Below are 21,707 nucleotides of genomic sequence, written 5' to 3'. Positions count from 1 at the left end.
CCAGGTCGCCGGGACCACTCAGGTCAGGGCCCACCACTGGAACACAAGCATGGAGTTCATGAGCTGGGGCAAATTGCATGGCTAGTGTGGTTAGCTATCTAAAGGTCCTAAATCTTGAGACATGTAATCAGAGACAAACAATAACGATCGTCATGAGTATAGCAACAACAGCAACAACAACAACAGCAGCAAGAAGAAGAAGGTTTATGAATTCAATAATATTTCATCAGCATAAGGAAATGGTTTATATAAAGTCTTTGTGGGAATATGCATATTTTTTATTATGGAAGTGTAGCTTAATGGATTTTTGGTGTTCACGGTCTCTCAATCTCTCTTTCTGTGTGTGTGTGTGTGTGTGTGAGTGTGTGTGTGTGTGTGTGTGTTATGTGTGTGTGTGTGTGTGTGTGTGTGTGTGTGTGTGTGTGTGTGTGTGTGTGTGTGTGTGTCTGTGTGTCTGTGTGTGTGTGTCTGTGTGTGTGTGTGTGTGTGTGTGTGCCTGTAAGTTTGAGTGTGAGTAATGCTGTTTGAATGTGAATTGGTGCCCACGCATCTTGTCAACTGACAATTAACAAGGTCCAAGTGCACTTTTCAGAAAACCGTGACTGAAAATCATTCCATGAAATTTGTGTTCCATATGATTTTTATTTTATATTCGTTTTGCAAATCATATTATTTTATAATATTAAGTTCAAAAAGAAATTGTGCTGTGCTGGGAGGGAATAAAATAAACAAGCTTGTCTCTGCAAAAGGTTGACATGACTCACACGACTAACTCATTAACTCAAGACAAAGACTGTGTTGATATGGACGAACGCTGCAATATTAGCCAACCAAATGAACCTTTGACTTTGCCATAAAATATAATCTGGACAGCTGAGGAAAAAGAAAACTGTTTGCATGGTTGAAATGAGAGATTACTCCCTGGTGTTCAAATAACATTCGGAGACACAGTGTGAAAAAAAAGAAAAGCAGTCAGGAAGAAAGGCAATAAACGACGTGATGAAAAAAGATAGGAGAACAGGGAGATTGGTGTAAAAAAAAAAAAAATGTTTTTTTAATATTATGTTAAGCTGGTTCCCGGCAGCAAGCCTTAGGCTAAGCACTCCTCTGGCATTCTCTGCTATCATACACAGATACACTCTACCAGCTTCTCAGGTAGCAAAAAAGAAATTATGTGTATCAAAACAATCAAACGTACAGATGGAGCTTCCCTAGACCTCTGCACTGTCCACACAAGACAGAGAGAGAGAGAGAGAGAGAGAGAGAGAGCGAGAGAGAGAGAGAGAGAGAGAGAGAGAGAGAGCGAGAGAGAGACAGAGAGAGGAAGGTGGCAGCAGCTTCGTTATATTAAGGCAAGAGGCGAGATCAGGCTGTCACAGGCCACTGCCCAGTAACTTATTACTGCTTTCAAATCAGCAGATGGCCAGCTTTCAGGAGTCACATCACACATGCCTGCATCCGAGGTAAACGGGTTCAAGCCAGGTCAGCCATTTCTTGCTCAGGATCCCTCTACTTCCAAGAGTCTGTGAGGGGAAATGTTTGTTCATCTCTAAACTATGTAGCATGCTAGATGAACGGTCTCCATAAACCACATTAATGGGTGAGTCGTACGCTCAGGAAAAACAGATACAAAGAAACGTTTATTTGCAAAGCTCGGATTTTGGTGTGGAAGTTCGTGTTTCGGGTAGAGGGCGACTCTGGTTTCCCCTCAAAGGAATAAACAGTGCGCATGTACAACCGCTCTTCACATGGAGTTGCTGAGCAACTTCTAGATGAAAAAAAAAAAAAAAACGTTTTAATCTTTTAAGGTAGGAATTTAATTATAAGTTAGAGGTAGAGATTTAATTATTATTTAATCAAAATACATGATTAGGATATAACATATAATGCCGCAGGGAAAGTTCATCATCAAATTGAGTACAGAAATACATCATAATATTTGCTGACATTTTCAAAGGGTTTGTCAACCATTACATCATTGCTCTCTTCCCAAAAGATGGCTGAAGCCAAGACCTACATTATATGCATTCCAGGGCTCTGCTAACAACAGCAAACACGGCTCAAGTTACCTCTAGGTCTCACTTATGTCTCAATGGCATTTTATTTAAGATATATCTCTCTATTTATTTAAGATATACACACATAGACACAAACACACTACCACACAAGTACACACACATAGTCATGGTATATGCTCTCCAATTATAGGAGGTATCACAATGTCAGCTGATGTGGAGCTAAATAGCTGAGTCATCATATTTCAAGGGTAAAGGCTTCAATGCACCAACACATCCCTGGCTGTAGGATAAAAATAGACGGCTACAAAGGCAGGCCACATGTTTTTTTGGCATATGGACATTTCCTACTGGTTATCCACTGTGAGGTGTCACTGCTCCTTTACCCTCCTGCAGTGCCTCATTCCTATGCATTCAGTCAACTTGGCTTAATGGATGACAGCTAAAAAAAAATCACCAGACAGAATTCATAACTAAAATAACTATCTATGTATCCACTGCAAATTTGCATGACAGCATTGTCACAACATGACCATTATGGAATTTAATTGGTATAAATCATCGAAGTCTATGACTGGTTCTATGAACAAAAATTGAGGTGACCAATCATACTGGCTTAGTTCTCATTTGGATACACTGACAAGAGAATATTTACTAAATAGAGAAGGAAACCATTTTATGTTTCTCAATGTATCTATGTTATGGATAAAGTTGTGACTTAATTTCATGTGTGACAAAGGTGAAAAAGAATTCACAGCACACGCTTTGTTTTTCAGATTAACACACAATCAATCAATAAATGGTTTGCAATCACGCAAATGTTCCAGATGCAAGAGTTTGTTTTTGCCTCTGTTGAAAGATATGAGGTGTGCAGGCCAGGGGCTTAACACTATTCATTAATCAACAGCCGGCCCTGTGCAGTGATTACAAACACATCAGCTTTAAAACACAACCACAGCTTCAGTCCACAAACACATTTTTACAACTCAAAACACAAACCAAGACCACAAGAGCTCCTCTTTCAACTGTTCCACTTTTCCTGACATAATTTAAATGACTATGTCATGTTCTGAGAATAAGTTGCCCCTGGGACAAGTAATTGCCAAATTTATATCAGCCAAGATGAAAACATGGCACAATGTCTTAAGTGGAAATGTTCATCTTGCTGTGAAATTGATTTGAATTGTGTCTGTGCTTTTTTCCTTTGGGTCTAAATTACAGACAGAATCAACAGAAGCAAGTGGACTATGAAGTGAATTTGTTACCATGACCTTTTTTTTTTACAGAGGGAAACACATTTCCTTTAATACAACTACCATCCAAACCCTACGTTAAATGCAGATGCAAAATCTGACACTCTGCTTTGGTAAATGTCAAACAAGCTATGGGTCCATAAACAATAATGAAAACACAAGTCTGCTTGTACTGTTATTATCCTTGAGATGTGTTTAATGGAAATATAAATACTGGCTAGCTGAGCTTGTATATGGGGCAGAGAAGGTCGTCCTCCATGGATATGAACAAACCAACAACATCTTGAATACGTAAAAAAATAAATGGTCTAAAGCTACCATATAACAGTGCTTACATTTCCTGTGAAACTATGAAATAATATGCCACACAGATGAAGTAGAGATACGATGCAGATGGGGCTTAGATATTGGCCGGCTGTGACTCTAAGCTATTTCATGGCCTCCACTGCAGTCTCTCCCCAGAGGGCAGAACACACATACTGGCATATAAACGTATACATTCTCCGTAAGTAACCAAACGTGTACTTTGCAAGTAGGTTTAGGATGAATAAATAAAAGGAAATGCTGTTCAGTAAAGTCCACCCATCACAAAACCGACTGGGAATTATACTGACTTGACTACTCTACGGTCAACATTAAGGTGGAACCAAAAGCAGTGCATTTTGAGGATACTTCCAGAGCTTTGAAAGTAGTAGGTAGTATGCTAACCACACTGCAGCACAAATTTCACTTTGAGTCATCTCTCAGCCCTTTAAACATCCCAAGGGCACCGTAGCCTGTGCTATCTCCTGAGATACGAAGTGTAGGAGGGAAGATTCCAGAAACTATTCAAATAACTACAGAACCAAAAAAACTATTTTGAATTAGTCATCAACTAACATCACTATCATAACCCTAGAAAAGCTAAATGTGATTCCAGGTTTTAGGGATTCATTTCAAATGCACGTCGTTGCCTGTATTGATATTGCTTTAACATTTCCAACAAAGCTGTCTGAAGTCCAGACTACAATAGCCAAAATACATTGGAAGAAAAAAAACTTCCCTGAAATATAGCTAGACTACCAAGGACAACACCATGCAGCACATCTGCATTGCACATAATCCATGACCACTTCAGTCAGCAAGCAAAGGAACAGGATAGTGCATTTGCAGTGTCTGAGGAAGTGCCTATCGAAAACACTTTGGCCAGCCAACAGCTATTAGTCAGGGACAGCTCTTAAATGAAAACACATGTGTTTTCTCTCTCTCTCCTTCTGTCTCTTTCTCCTTCTCTCCCTCTCTTCTCACACATATACACACACACACACACACACACACACACACACACACACACATGCAAACACACACACACACACACACACATGCAAACACACACACACACACACACACACACACATGCAAACACACACACACACACACACACACACACACACACACGCAAACACACACACACACACACACACACACACCCACACACACACACACACACACACATACACACTCACACATTTCAGAATCTATTTACTTTCACCGGTCACTGTTGGCCTGAGGCTTCGTAGGGAATTAAGAGGGCTGAGCTCTCCCATCTTTTACACAGGGACTCGAGTGTATGTAACACTGACATCAATCTGAGACACTCAAGTGTTGGAGGCAGCTCACATTCTAGCAGCCTTGCCAGCTAATTCTGCTGTGAACCCTGACAAAAGGGGTCTGGGCCTTGGCTACGGGCCGACCTGTTATAGACTAGGGGCCCCAAGGGTGGCTCCACCCCATTGAGATACGAAAATCGAGGCACCTCATCTGCCCCCGAGGAGAACACTGTGACAGAGTGGAATGGCTGCACACTGAAATATCTGCTCACTAGTCAAACGCGACAGAAAATGGAGAGGGGTGCCGGCGGAGACGGCGGGCTCGTTCCTCACCGGGCCGCTTGTCTGTCGCATCTCAGGGTCAATGAGCGGAGATGAAAGTGCTGCCGGGACAGAACCGCCCGCGCTGCTGAGGTATCAGCTTGTCACTCTCTGTTCAAAAAGATACCCTCCTCTGTTTCATCCTAGGGAAACATGTCTTGGTAATTCAAGGGTTTGTGTCTGCTTGAGTGGGTGAGTGTTTCTGTGTGTGTGTGTGTGTGTGTGTGTGTGTGTGTCAGTGTGTATATGGATTTATAGACAGAAAAAGATATAATAACACTGACATGTTTACAATGTTTACGATGTGATCTTGTGATCAGACATCAGGATATGTCCTCATTGTCTGTTTGAATAAAAAGGAGAGTGCCCGAGCCCTCAAGAAATAACATAACAGACAACCATTAGGAAAACTGAAATAAAAGTTAACTTTCTGGTGATACTGAGAGTCTGACTGTTGTTCACACACACCACTCTTTCACATGCTTCCTTGCTCCCCTTCCTCGCTCCCTTCTTAACTTACTGTACTTCTGCCCTTCGTCCTGGCTGCCAAGTGGAGCTTAAAATCCCATCAAGGCTGCCACGTAGACGCTGGCTGCCGGGACGGAGTCTTGGCCGCAACATGTCTGCGCTGGAGTGGGAGTCGGATCTCCACATCTATGAATTCCAGCTGATGTCGCCAAAGACCAGATTGCCTCGGCTCCTCCAGCCCGCCCCCTTACAGTGTACTTGGCGAAGCTACGTGCATGTGTACGTGTGCGCACATGCCATTTCCCTTGATTTATCACGCGCGAAATCCGCTTTTGTGTTTACATGGCAACATCACGGACATTTATATATATATATACACATTCCATATCCTTGCCTCTAAGTAGATGCAACGTCAGTTTCAGTTAAGTGAGACTGTATTTTCAGAAATAAATTCCATCAATTTCAGAACAAATACATTGGTCTTGTTAATACATTGGATTTGGAAATAAAAGTCTCTGGATGCTGTATAATAGTCCATTTCTGCCCTTCCTGCACTTCTACAGCAACGACAGACCTATATTGGCTCCTCACAAACCACCACACCATCTCTGGCAAAGATCATTTGGGGAATCAAAAACACTGACAGAGACCTACCACCAGGCTCTCAAAAGGGTATTTAGAGATAACTATAACAAAACATAATAGATCAATAAATGTTGTTTTGCTTTTTGTTTATTGGAGTCCGCTATTCTTTCTGGGGTTGGAAGTCCATAATGGTGTCAGCCACATACAATACACATACATTGCAAATAGCATTGTGTGTGTTTGTGTGTGTGTGTGTGTGTGTGTGTGTGTGTGTGTGTGTGTGTGTGTGTGTGTGTGTGTGTGTGTGTGTGTGTGTGTGTGTGTGTGTGTGTGTGTGTGTGTGTGTGTGTGTGTGTTTGTGTGTGTGTATGTGTTTGAGTGTGTGGGTGTTGTCTGTTTTTGTGATCACCAGGTAGCAAACATAAAGCCTTTACAGGAACCATTCTATTTTAAGATATGTTATCTGAAATCGCTGCAATCTAAAAGTTGCAATTTACAGTAACCAAGACCCAAGTCTAGCCCTACAATACACGGTGGTCAGACTTCATGGCTGTAACTCAAAGTGACAAATGAGAGCTTTTCTAAGACTTCATAACTTTAATTTCACTTCCCTCCTCAGAGATTCTCCCACATACGCCCAGGCAGAGAGAAGCCAAATTAGACTATCAGAGCGGGGGAGGCAAGGAAACAAGGCGTTCTGGGAAAACCAGGCCTCTCAAATGGCTGATGACAGCTTGATGCCATGGTGGGCGCCAAAGAAATACAATATATTCAGAATATCCTATAGACCACAGTGATGTATTTTATACTGCAGTATGGAACTGTTTAACGTATTTAATATATTTTCAATGGTTCCTCCATATGCTGAAAATGTTATAATACTTATGTCTAAGGGAAGGAGGGAAGGCGAGGACAGTGGGCTCAGGAGTGATCCTTTATGTCACTGTGTATTTTACATTCCAAATAAGAGTTACTGTAAAAATACCTTTCTGACATAAATTTTACACTTCATATACATACATGTATGGCTTCAACTGTTAATTCTTGAATTAAGACCTGAAACCCCAAAATGTGGGGGGGGGGGGGGAATCATACTTGTAAATGTCTGTTTCCTGAAGTGTACATTGTGCATTTTACTACTACTGACAGCCAGGAAGGTTCTAAATGCCATTTAGTGTCCGCTACCTGTGCTACGTTTATTTGAAATAAATAAATGAATATGCAGCACGTAAATGCAGCTAAAACTGTAGCCCTGACCTGTAGAGTGAGAGTCGGCGGCCGGAGCGACGTCTGGCCTGTTGATGTCAGAGGAGCGGTACACAATATGGTGGCGACCAGGACCTCCATGTTCCTCTCCTGTCATCAGCACACCTCCTCCTCTCTCCAAGGGCTCAATGAAAAACTCCTCTTGCCCAGCACGGATCATCCCCGCCTGCCAGCGAGCATAAGAGACAGACAGATAAAGAAAAAAAGATGAGAGAGAGAGAGAGAGAGAGAGAGAGAGAGAGAGAAACAATGATCATTTCACATGGAGCTATAAGTTAAACCACCCCATTTATTCCGACTCCTCAATTGTTTTCAGAACCTGAGCACTGCACAGCAAACAGCATCTCTGTTAGCTCTTTCAGTGAACCTGATATTGTAATCGATTCAGAAAATGTCCTGTCCACTCTTCTGCACTTTAGCCTTGCCCCCCCCCCCCCCCCGCCACCACCTCCATAATATAACAAAGCATTATCAAATCTGAAAGACAAAGGGATAAGACATCCTCTGTCTGTTATATGACAAAAGCACTACAAATTATATCATGACAAAGTTGATCTTCAGGAAGTTTAAGAACTGAGTTTTGAATGACTGTTCTGTTGCATCAGTCTCATTAAGAGTATAAAGCAGAGGGGATGTCAGAGGACAAGCAATGAGGACTTGAAAGCTCTCCAATCGATGTGAGTCCAAGGATGGGACACATCACGGTGTCTCTAAATTTTTCCGTCAGAAAACCAGGGCCTTTTCCCCAATAGTTAGGTTTCCTGCTGCCTCTGATCTGGAGAGCGAGGTGTGTGTAGGGTTGCCAGGGGCAGTGTCAACACTTAACATGCAGTGCAGAAATCAGGCTCCAATCATTAGTCATCGCCAAGATACTACAGCCTCTTAAGCAGCAAGGGTGTGAAGGAGTTGAAAAATCTGAATTAAGGATCAGAGTTAATAATGATTGACAATAATCGATAATCCAATGAATCTTACATTCATTTATATTTGTCGCTTTTAATTGGACTTCAAATGTTCAAATGTAAGAGTTTCTGGTTGAATAAACTGTTAGATGAGATGCCCTGAGAGAGAGGTGTGAATGAGGGTTTTCACCACTCTTCCTCTCTGGGTCATATCACAGTATCTTTGATATTCCTTATACCTCCACCCCCATGAATTCATGCCTCATACGTTTGCTCCCAGCTGGATCTCTTAAACAATTTCCCCTGTGAACAAATGTTGTGGAGTTTCCCGTCTACAAGGGCAGCAGACTGATACATATTCATGGAGGGAAGGGGCTATGGGGTGACACCTCTTATGCCATGTAGGATATTTACACCAAACTGTTACAATGGCTGACCAGATGAGACATAGGTGAAGCTTTTGAGTGAAATCTCCCTTGATGCGCATCACTGTATAAGATTAAAGCCTGTTTCTTGACTGATCATACTCAGACAACGCCTCAACTAATCTTATAGCACTAAGAAAAATGATATCAGGTGTGAGCACCACAAACTGAAAGAGCTGCCAAAAAAGAGCCTTAAAAGAGAGTAGCTTGGTTGAACACCCCGGCGTTCTTTGGCTTCTCTGCACACGGAAACCTTGAAAAGACTCCACTAACAACCCTGGGAGATGGTTTGTAGCATCATGTAGGGTGCTCTGATCCTAAAACACCTCGAGATTCCAAGACAGTTTAGCCTCTAATCTAAAGCCTCAAGTGGGTCCAGACAGTGACGTCAAGGGCTGCAGATGCGCAATTTAATGGTTGCCTAGTGGGGATAAAAACTCTTTTCAGTGTGTAGACCCAGGTTCAATTATGGTTGACATAGCACAAAATCCCACGTATGAACTACAACCAGCATGAAAATCATCAGACGAGGACATAAAAGTTTAATCTAAAACTTAACGTGACACTTAAAGGTCAACTAAGATGGACAGAAAAGAACCTCACCAGATGTCTGTAGCATCTGAAATACACAGTCAAACCACAACCACATAATACACTAACTCAACGACAAAATAAGGGACAGTTTGGAAAAATGAGTAAGTAGAAAAATAAGTAAGTAGAATTCCTATAGGGGGAAAATTATGCCTCCTGCCAATTGGTTTCCTTGGAAGAATGTTTCAAGTCCTGATTCCAGCTTTATGACTCCAAAGACATTCTCTCAGAGGCATAATTTCCATCCTCCTGCATCACAGAAAAAAAAGGCTATCCAATTCAAAAACTCGGAAAAATCAATAAACTGAAGCAATAGAGGTTTTTACTCAACAATGGTTTGAGTTTAGGGGTTCAACCGGATAATTCTTTCCATTTGGTCCACACCAAAATCGTCAGTGTGAAAAAAAATGAAACAAAACCTTTAACCTCACGGAACATTCTCTCTCAGCTGATTCATATCTTCTGCATTGGACAGAAGAACTTTAAAAATGTATGGTAGACGGGTGAAGGGTGAAGGGGGTGGGGGTCGGGCACTCACCACGGAAAAATATAGAAAATATCTGTTTGAGGAAGGTTACAACGTAATATACCCAAAGGTTTTAGCCTTTCTTAGCATGCACCTCTCTTTTCTTTAGAACTGTGTGCTTCATGAATGAAATCACAACTTAAACAGGTCAATGGTGTAGCCATGTGTTTTGTTGAGGAATTTAAGGAAGCTTATCTTCCTGGAGAGAAGAGACAAAGACCATCGCTGGTCTAAGTCATTCTGACTCAATCTCTCTTCCCAATCAGCATGTCTCGGGAGATGAACGATGTGGTTGCTATTTGGACAGATGCTGAAGGGGATGCTTAAGGCTTTCATGATGCAGCCAAACACAACTCCCTCTTCTTCTATCTCTCTGTTTATGTGTGTGCGTGCACGGGCAACATCAACATTGGTCATGGCCAGTTCCCTTAACAAATGAATGTGATTTGTACAGATGCACTGTTGCGAGAAATTAATCACGGCTAAAACAATAACACAATCAGATTCCAATAATAAACTGCAATCAAGTATTTGTTTGTAAACAGGGAGACCGTGTCTGTCGGTCCAACTCCAGATGCTGGGTGGTGGGGATGAGAGAGTGTGTGGGAGAGGCTAAGGGTGTGAGCATAGGACAACATCTGCCTGCTGGAAGAATCCAGGGACCCTCCTGACCCTTTCAAAATGAGAGGCTTTTCTTCCCTCAACTCGACAAGACTATTTCAGCCTTGAATATTACAGACAGTTGAGCACATAACCCGGTGTCCTCCTGTGGCAATAGGTAGCTTTGTGTGCAAACGGCATGTTAATCCCCTATGGCGCTGTCACAGAGACGAGGGACAGCAGTGATTAGCAGCTATAATCATAGGCATTCTAACAAAAAAACATAAAGAACATCACCCCATGTTCACGGTGAAACTGATGGACAGATATGATCTGTCTCGAATTCTCAAGATGCTTCAACTATCTGGAGTGAAGCCAGATATCCAGCTGTTCTCCCAGATTGCAGATGTTAGAGAAGGACTCAAGGGTCAACCGAGGCACTGGGGCAGCCCTACACCAAGTTAAAAAAGCCTTCTTCTTCAGCATGTCAAAATCGTTAAAGCATATACTGTGAGCTAACTTTTTTTGATCTTCTTCAATCCACTGACTAAAAGAAAAGGGAACTTGCAAAAACCAAATGACATGAACAAAAGAAGACGATGTGGGGACAGTCCTACCTGAGATGGGCACCCTAGGGCAGAGCACCAGTCTGGACCTTGAAACAGAACAAGGTCAAGGTCAAAGTCAAGGTCAAGGTCAAGTTGAAATCCAGCGATGGGGTCACTGCATGAATCTTTGTTCACTGACATATGCAAATACATTCCACATCTTTTACTATCAGCACATCTGTGCACTGGTCGGATTGGCTCGGGCTATCAGGCCTGACCTCACACATGGCTTCCTCTCTAAAATCAGCTATGCACGGCACATCTGCATTTTTTTCACTTTGACCTTTGAAAAAGCCGGTCATATTTTCTCTCAAGGAAGAAACATGGACAGGCTGGACCCTGGACAGACAGTGAAATCTATAAACAACACACTTTATCACCCTTCCTTGGCTTTTTGTCTTGCATTTCTACACATATATCAAGCAGGCAAGTCAACAGGCTGTTTCACTCTTGCGTCATTTAAAGTTATAGCCAGCAGTTATAGTTTCCTAATCCCCCAAACTTGTTTTTGTCCATAAATAACATGTTTTTTTTTTTTTTTTTTAAAGCATTTGTCACTGGAAACATTACTATATCACATTTTGAGCCAGGTGCTTTCCGGAGGCCTACTGGCCTTCTAAACTACACAAAATGAAAGTGAGACATAAGAGCCCAGAAAAATCCATGTGTCGTCAAAGTAAAGCCAAAGGTGGTCTGAGTGGATAGTGTGTTGTGTTCCACAGTTTAAAAGACTCTGAAAATGTCTAGCAGGACAAATTAAGTCTACTATAAATCCTGACAAGATCAATATGTCCTTCTCATAAGGTAGAGCAACCTGCTGGTAGCACTGTTGGGCCTCAGGCCAAGGCAAGATTGAGTGAGAAAGAGATACACGCATGCAGAGATGGGACAGGCAGAAAGAGAGAGAGAGAGAGAGAGAGAGAGGAGAGAGAGCGAGAGAGAGACTGAATAGCTTTATAAAAGATCCCTACTCACGTCCATGCAAAGGCACAATGTTTGGTGAACTTTTGTAAGGCTTTTAAGGAGGGGTTCCGAGAAGCAGACGAGGCCTAAGAAATAATCCCATCCATTTCCTCCCATGATAACCTACAAAGTGCAAAGGAACGCACTCCCATGAATTCCTCCTCAGGAAGGAGGTAAGTGTGTACAAGGCCTCGAGAGACTCAGGAGGGAAAACAGAGGGCCCCTCTCCCGCTTCCTAAACTGATCGGTCACATGAACACTTGCTGTGATTTCACAACTTCTCTCGGGCCTAATGTTATTATCCACATTCTAACAGAGGGAAGCTGCACATACAACACTGGGCACTAGTACAAGATGGTGTTACACTTCATCATTTGTCATGTCAGTCTCATTTCACATGAACCTGCCTGGGACTTCAGTGTGGCTTTTAAGGACTCAGCTTCAGTTCTTTCCTCTAATGCGTTTCCCCTTGAAATGTCAGGCTGATGGAATGTTAATGGCATCATCAAAGGCTACAAAAGTTCCATGAAGACAGGTGCCAGAAGATTCTGGAACACCCCACCATGACAAGAATTCCTCTTTCATCCCACGCTACTGTGAACTGCGCCCAGCAAAGAGCCATCTATTGGAGCAAAGCTGGAGGTTGACAGGCCCGTTGGCACAGGTTCACTGCAACAGTAATCTGTAACCTGGGTCCAGTTTGATGCCTTTCATGTCCGCCATCACAAATATGATAAGTCCCCCTAAAAACAGCCATATAGCAATACTAAAGGATGACCATGGTCTAATGACACAGTCTTAACATCCCTATCATCAAAAGCCTATACACAGAACTGAGCATCAAAGCAATCTTTCAATCATTCTTTGAAAGGGTTCATGTAATGTTTATTATGGGGAACATTCAATGTTAGGTTGTTACGGTAATTGTAGTGTAGCGCAGAGGTCGTCTTTAATAATTACTATTAAGGATGAAAGAACCAATTAAAGCACAAGTTAAACTACATTCCAGTACAATGACGCTTTATTTCAACTCGTTTGAGCTAATCACTTTTCGACTAAGGCTACAATTTAATGTGATGATTTCCAGATGAGTCAGACGGACTGTTTATCCTGTTATCACTGCAGAGGAATGAGGGAGACATGCCCCCGTCACCTTTTCACATTGATGAACTATGGCATCACTTGAAACAACTGGTCCTGAAACACAGAAAAGGTTTCCATGTCTCTTACATTAAATGTGTGTGACCCTCCACTAAAACATGAATGTTTTATAATGTCATACCTTGATGTATGCCATCAAGGTAAACATTTCAGGAAGTTTACAAGGAAGTAAATGCACTGCCATTGATTGTCTACAGAATGAGATTATGGCTGTCGGTGGTAACAGGCTGTCACCGAGCTGGACACCTGCAGTGGATGGGTGCAGTGCATCTCCCACACACCTGTCACTCAGCAAGGCCTCAAGGTAGAGACGGCCACCTGCCCTCCTAACTATAGCAACTCATTCTGGGCATCACCTGCCACTGATAATGGGGGATGCATCTCCAGCTGCTTACAGAGGCTTCACAGCCATGGGGGGGGGAATAACACTGGCAACTCAGGCCATTCGGTATGGCTTCCTATATAAATATGTGTTAAGTTCAAAAGTTCAGTTCAAAGTACTTTATTGTCATTGTCACAAAGACAACGAGACAGTTAGAAGACAACGAGACAGTTGGACTAGTTGTTAACACAGGGCCATGCATTTCTGGCGGAGATGATAACATGCTAAGTAAATGAGGATGGCTGTTACTGCATAGGAGTGGTTCTTCTGTGTATTCATCACTATTCTCATGGAGTCAGACGTAATTTAAAATGCAGCATTTAGAAGCTAATCATAATTTTGGACAAAGGTTGGACAACACCATATAATGAAGTGATTTAGACTCCAAAGTGGCAGTCGCTGTAGGACAACGGACGGTGGAGGGTGTGTCTCAGTAAATGCAACCAGATTTAAGAAAATAGCTTTAATAGGCACACACAGTACATAGGGTAACATAGCATGAACATATGAACAACACAAGGAAGACCTCTGAAGAAAACATTTGTTTTATTCTGTGACTCTTATGTTCTCACTAATGCCTAAGCTGTGCCATCATTTGTCAGAGTAAATGGTTTACTGATACAAAAACAATTCGTTCTCAATTCACTGCAAAGTTAGTTTCCTCAACGCAATGTCATCGCTTGTCACAGCAATTGACCAAAAACTATTCTGACTTTCTCTTTTCTTTCAAGCACCAATCTGTGGCTTCGTTTTTCTCCCTTTCCCCCCTTTTCTACCTCTCTCCTTCATGATGTGATGTTTTATTTTAGGTAACTGAAATTAGAGTAGAAATATAAGGCTATAATTAATGTTAGTTTGGCTAGCATTAGGTGGCAAAAAGGCATACAATTTTTGTGTTTCTTGTTCAGACATTTGTGTTCTGTCCTTAATATAACAGCTAGAGAAGGAAGCCAGTGTTAGTTAGAGTACAAAACATTTGCTATGTGGACCTGACCATGTTAACACTATTAACTAAATAACCTTAAGAACACTATTAAGAATGAGCTAACTTAACTGCTACTAGGGCTAACATTACAGCTCATTTGAGTTATATTTATCTAGCTATCTAGCCACTGTTCATAAGCTAGCTGCTAGCTGCACTATATGGCCAAAAGTATGTGGACACCCCGTCTAATTCCTGAGTTCAGGTGTTCAGCCACACCCATTACTAACAGGTGCACAAATTCAAGCATATAGCCATGCGATCTCCATAGACAAACATCGGCAGTAGAATGGGTCGGACTTAAGAGCTTGGTGAGTTTAAACGTTGCACTGCCATAGGATGCCACCTTTGACATAAGTCAGTCTGTGACATTAGTGAACTGCTATTATTGTGACGTGGAGTTGTTTGGGAGCAACAACAGCTCAGTCATGAAGTGGTAGACCACGCGCACTCACAGAGCAGGGCCTAGCGTAGCGCGTCAAAATCACCTATCCTCTGTTGCATTACCAACAAGAATGGGAGCATTCAGAGAATGCAAACCTCCGCCTTGTGACCTTGACCTTTGACCTTGACATCTGAACATCGAATCAATTATTGCCATTATATTACCCAATCTCCCCACAAAGTTTGATGGAGATCGGTCCATGCGTTTCTGCGTAATCCTGCTGACAAACAGACAAAAAAACAAACAAGGGCGAAAACATAACCTCCTTGGCGGAGGTAACTACAGAGTTCCAACATGACCCCGGAAGCAACATCAGCAGAAGAACTATGCGTCGGGAGTTTCATGAAATGGGTTTCCATGGCCGAGCAGCCGCACATAAGCCTAAGATCACTAAGGTTAGTTCGTTTGTTAGGCTTTGTATTCCTCTCGGAACATAGGCCATTGATGAATTGTTTCCACCCTCGTCTGTCCTGAGCCATCCTCTACAGCTGTTTCCTTGTTAAGATCACTATGCGGTGGTGTAAAGCCCACCTCTACTAGACACAGTGGAAACACGTTCTCTAGAGCGATGGATCACACTTCACCATCTGGCAGTCTGATGGAGTGATCTAGGTTCGGTGGATGCCAGGAAAACGCTACCTACCGGAATGCCTAGAATCTACTGGAGAGATTGGTGGAGGAGGGATAATGGTCTGAGCTGTTTTTCTGGGTTTGGGCTAGGCCCTTTGTTCCAGTGAAGGCTAACGTTTGAGACAATTGCATGCTTCCAACTTCATGGGGGCAGTTTGGGGAAGTCTCTTTCCTGTTCCAGCATGACTGTACCCCTGTGCACAAAGCAAGGGGGTGCATGGTTCGACAAGTTTGGAGTGGAGGAACTCGAGATGCCTGCACAGAGCCCTGACCTTCACCCCACTGAACACCTTTTGGATAAATTGTAATGCCTATTGCGAGCAAAGCCTTCTCGTCCAACATCAGTGCCTGACTTTACAAAAGGTCCTTCTGCTGAATCGGCACAAATACCCCACAGACACACTCCAAAATCTTGTGGAAAGCCTTCCAAGACCAGTGGAGGCTGTTACAGCTGCAAAGTGGGGTGAGGGTCTGCTCCATATTAACACATACGGTTATGAAATGGGATGTCCAACAGACTTGTATGGTAAGTGTCCAAATATGTTTGGCCATGTAGTGTATTTAAACACCTGTTTAGCATGTGTTAGTGGAAGTTATGCCTTCCAAAATGAACTATGCCGAACAAAATTGTTCTACATCACCTATCTTCCTACTTTTAGCTTCTTAGAAATGTACAGCATACCTTCACACAAAACTTCTTCCTCTTTTTCTTCTTCTCCTTCTTCTTCCTGCTGTGGTGGTCTCATTTGTGCACAGGCACGTACTTCCGTGTCTACGAAGCCTTAGAGTGGTCAAATACTTGTTGTCTTCTTAATTCGTGGGTACGTTTAAGTAAATTGCACGTACCTTAGGGTACCTAGTTAGCTACTTAAATGTGCCCATGACATGTTAAACGTGCAAATATATCTTATATCTTCTGACAACAGAATTGTTTGTTTACGTCTTATTGTGAACAATTATGCAACATTATTTCAGTTAAACTAGCTTTATAGTACATTTGTAATTAAAGTACATAATGAAAATGCATTATGACGCCACAATAATCAAAAGTAATAATGAAAATATTGCAATGCCCCTTTGGTCTTTCTTTGATCTTTTGCTCAAGTATTTTACTTCGGCCTAGAAATAGACTTTTGCATTACGGAGAAAAATGCATTTTCACGGAATTATATGTGTGATTGTCTGGAACATATGATTGCAAAAGGGGAAATGCACTCTGAAAAAAAAAACTAACATAGCATTCCATAGTAATGTAACTTAGTGCATTAATGTTGATTCATGCATTCCTGGAAGTACGTTTTTTGAGTGAACGATGAACTCCTTCAAATAAAGTGCTACCAAGACACTAAATGTGGAACAGTTCTCACAAGCAATGTAGTACTAACTGCACTAGCTACAAGTACAGATAGTGCTTCAACCTACTGCAAAACATAAACTTTTAAAATGCAACAATTTGCAGAAATAGCAATCAGCTTGAGTTATGTTGTGAAAAACATAAGTGTGTCTTGGGTTCCAACCCTGACACTAACCAGCTCTGCTGGAACCCTGTCTTTACTATAGCATTCTGCTTGGAGGAGTCTCATTCTCGTATCTTGTGGAATGTGTGGCCTATCAGTGATTTGACAAGCATAAAATAATCTCAACTCTCTCAACTCTTGTGACATCCTTGGATTTCGCAGTGGTGCCTAATACTGTGTTCTATCATCTGCATGACACCAAATCATGGATTAGCAAAAAAAGAGTCTTCTCTGATACACTCAAGGAGTTATTTTAAGATACACCCTGGTTCTAGCTGAAATACACAGGTATTATGCTGACATTCTATTTCGGCAATTACCTGTATTAAAATAGAATCATCGTTTATTCAACAGCATCAAACTTCATTTTGTTTATGGTTGTCTTCTTTTCCGAGAAAGGTTTACTGTCAAGGTTCTCACTCACGATAATGTAGGGGAATTAAGATCTAGTTGCACTTAAGCAGTGACAGTCACGCACTTCCTTTTCTTTCTATGTCATTTTCTATTTCTTAAAAAAAAAGCAGTGTTTATTGTTACACCAGGTTTTATTGCTCTTAGCTTGACTGTTCTTGTACGTCGCTTTGGACAAGGCGTCTGCTAAATTACTATATGTAAATGTAATGTGGTTAATGGTAATCTGATTTACTATAGATAGGTGATTAAAAAAAATTGAAATACTGCATTCTCTTAGAAGGTACCTCTGTGTGCAGTATAGAGGGACTGTAACCACTTTCTATCAAAGGGTTACCTCTAGTTCTGAAGATATAATGTTAGATGCATCCAATGAATAATAAACATTTACGTGTACATAAACGTCAAAAGCCATACAGTACATTACCATATTTCCTGTAGGATTTCTCAAAGCATGTATACACAAACATGCACACACATGCCTGCTAAGGATTATCTAGTGACAACACGATCTGATCTGGAGACCTGAACCTGTAGTTTTGGCTCCACACATATGGTACCTCATGACTGCATTCAACTGAAAGCCTCTCCGGCATCAGGATGCGTTGCTAATACCAAGTGAAGTTTGCACAGTTTTAGCGTGATGACAACATATGCCCTCCTCTCCTTCCAACACGCAGCACAGCACAGCGCTGTGGGTTCACCAGAAGGCTATCTCTCAGGATGGGGGGCAGAAGTGTGAACAGAAGCCTGTACTTGTGAGGTCATTAAGACTAGGCGCTTTCTCGGTTTGTCTGGACACGCTTTCCTTCGCACTTTTCGCATTACAGAAACGCATTTCTGTCCTTCTGAGGAGCCATGGAAACCCAACACATACACACAGATACTGTGCTGATGTGTGTGCCTCAGAAGAACAGGAGAGCTCATTATCTTCAGTGTACTTCAAGAGACACTAGAATAATTACACAAAATCTACTGAAAAACATTTTTTTTTTTCTTGTTTGTTTGTGCTTGGTCATATTAAAAGTTGTAGCTCCTACATTTTTAATCTACTTTCAAAATGAGTTTCTTCGACTTTCTAAAGCTACCTGGCCGAAACAGAAACTCAGTCATGCGGTAAGCTGGTTCTTTTCATTAGCCGTTGGGTTGCGTTGTTATGTTCTCTCCTCTACCAGTAAAACACTTTGCAAAATGTCTCTGCCAGACGAATCGATGTAAATCGAAAAAGACTCTGTGATGAATGTGACTCAGAGTGATCATGCCTTAATTATTAATTAATGTCAGCATAATTAATGACTGTAGCAATCTGAATTCTACTCCATGTCTCTGTCTGAACAGACCATTTTACCACCTGAGAGTTCCACAGAGACCAAGATGAAGTGTTAGCAGTTAATAACAGCCGGAGACATTAAGCCTTATCAGGAACTCTTAGATGACCCCAAATCACATCATGTGTCTCTGTCCAAGAGACTTCCTAAAATAAAACCAAGGCCGAAGAGTATGTCATACCATGATCACTTCATCATTAAGACGGACTGATATTTTGCACCATCCTGCAGAGCCTGAGGCACACATGCCTTGGCCTCACAAAAATGTTTCTCTGCCCAGCTCTTCGTGCCACATCTAACGTGTAGGAACAGTGCTATCAGTTAACAGATGACTTTCAGCAAACCAACTGAAATCTATTAAACACTTTGGAGGTTCTCTGTTATACAACAGGCTTGTATAATGACCAAAACAGACATCCAATTGGCACAATGACTAGGAGTCACTGCAGCCCCAACCCAAACTCATATAGTGTTCATGTATCTTTGGCATCAGTGTATGTTTTTATGACTGTTTCTTTTCAGATATCAATGATGCTAGTATAAAAGTCTAACTTCATTGGCAATAGTAAAACGAAGAGGCTGGTATGTGGTTACGCAAGGAGCACTAATAACTGTTTCAGTCTAATAAAGAGGAAAGAGCAATAAAAGAGCAGTTATGCGATGTCCACGAAATTAATCAAATAACGAGTTCTAAGCATTACAAACAATTCTGAACACTCAGTGCAAGAGGAAAGCGCTCAAGAGAGGGTACTCACCAAGCCGTCACAATTGCTGATAGCCACCGCTGTGTCGGGCACATTTGTGACGTGGCCAACATATAAGCAGTCACTGGGCAGAAGCGGCTCGTAGCGCGTCCCGTTGCCATCGTCATGCCACTCCACTGTGGCTCCCGGGGCAACCAGGCGTGAATTTAGGCGCAGCTGCATGTGGAGCTCCTGGCCGAACACGGTGACGTTGTAGAACAGCGTCTCCATGTGCCCGTGGGCATCGGCCTGACCCTCGGCATCCCTCCTCCTGCGCCGCCGTGCCGGCAGCTGCTCCCTGAGCTGCCCGGCTGAGACGGCGTGCGTGAGGAAGCGGCCGTGGGCATCTGTGCTGACCGGCCGCACCAGGCCGTAGTCCCTGAGCTTATGCTGAAGGGATTCTGAGAGCACACAGCAAAACACACACCACTTAGTTTACATGCAAGACCACCAACATCGGCCTTCAAGGCCTAACTGCGCATATGAGGCTGCTTTCCAACTGAAACCATTTCCATAATTAAATAATTTATATATCCTACAAATTAGATGCATTTATATATGTTTGATGTCATCCAATCCATTTAACACAGTGACAGTATGACTGATATACGTGAATATTTTTAATAAAAACATTTTCCTCCTAATGAAAATATTTTAAGGCTCCATTTTCCATTGCGTGCATTAGGTATAGTCATCATAGTGATAAAGGCCCCACATAATAACCAAATCACTGTCAACATATTGTGTTGTATATGATCCAATTTGTTTGTCCAATTTGTCCAATTTGCAATGTGTTTGCTATATTGCAATATTGTGATGTATTGAGATTTCATATTGCAGTTTACTTGTAGATCATGGCCCCAAGGCCTACCCTAAGCAAAGGCTTTTCATCTGACCAAAAGAGCAGCACCACATAAGTACCATTAAATGACATCCCGATTAGCATCCTCCTTATGTGTTAGATTTAAAACTATATATATATATACAGTATATATAACATAGAATATATAACACGATTCTGTACTGATTAACTTCTCCCCTAAATCTATCTCTCACTCCCTTACCCTTCTGACGCCCGCACACACACAGACACACATGCACAAACAAGCACACCAAGAAACATACATATAAACAAGTAGTAATATACATACTGTACATATAAGAAGACCCAGACCCAAATGGACAAATGCATACAGTTTAGTTTTGTTTCTAAGTGCATAGTCAACACAATGCACAGCATATTCAGTGTTATTTGTTTTATACTTCTAAATGCTCTTCTGGTGTAACACTTCTCACATTCATTCAGTGCCATAGAAATCTCATATTTTTTTTTAAATAGAACTTTCCAGGTAAAACGGTATAGAGAGTAGGATAGAATCATAATTATCCCATCAGTTTCTCTGCATACAAATGCTCACGTACAGAGTCAGAGAAAAAGAGAGGGAGAGAGAGCGAGGGATAGAGAGAGAGAGAGAGAGAGAGAGAGAGAGAGAGAGAGAGAGAGAGAGAGAGACAGACAGACAGACAGACAGACAGACTGACAGAGTGGGGATAGTGGTGAATCTGAGCTGACAAGTAGATACAGCTACTAGGAGCAATGACGGGGCCTACTGCATCACGGTGTCACTGTGACTATGTTCCCATGGGAACAGAGGGAGGTGTCTGGGACAAAACATACTTAAGATGTGTTTCACTGTTGAAGAGATAAGACCCAGGTCATGTTTCCATAAGGTGACTAGAACACTAATCCACAAGTTGTAATGCATACAAATCAAGTGCTTTGCTTTTGTGCTTTGAGGTTTGTAAGATTTGCCTAGTCACACCTAAAGGATAAGGATCTTACACCTACTTCCCACTTCCCACCAAGCACCGTCTACACCGTCTACAACGTCTTTTAGACTCCAACAGGCTAATTTTTTAGGTGCAATAGCTTTTTATGACATGACTGCTCACTTGCAGGATACAGGCCTCACTGAAATGACCTGAAATGAGTTTG

At 41.9% G+C, this 21,707-nt stretch overlaps 1 protein-coding gene across 1 annotated transcript in view; it reads right to left on the bottom strand.

Moving 5' to 3' along the window:
* Nucleotides 1-19,943, bottom strand: part of adamts2a (ADAM metallopeptidase with thrombospondin type 1 motif, 2a) — a 42,413-nt gene extending 22,470 nt beyond the window's left edge. The window contains exons 1-3 of the mRNA XM_080833283.1: nt 19,724-19,943; nt 7,489-7,663; nt 1-36 (exon numbers count right to left, since the gene is read on the bottom strand). The exon at nt 1-36 is cut by the window's left edge and continues 170 nt beyond it. Of these exons, the coding sequence (XP_080689409.1) occupies nt 1-36; nt 7,489-7,663; nt 19,724-19,942 (430 nt within the window). The 5' untranslated portion in view covers nt 19,943. The remainder of the gene's footprint in view (nt 37-7,488; nt 7,664-19,723) is intronic.
* Between the last annotated feature and the right edge of the window lie 1,764 nt (nt 19,944-21,707).

Source organism: Sprattus sprattus, assembly GCF_963457725.1.
Source record: "Sprattus sprattus genome assembly, chromosome: 1".
Lineage (NCBI taxonomy): Eukaryota > Metazoa > Chordata > Actinopteri > Clupeiformes > Clupeidae > Sprattus > Sprattus sprattus.
Note: the sequence above shows the minus strand (reverse complement) of the source record. Positions and strands in the feature narration are given on the sequence as shown.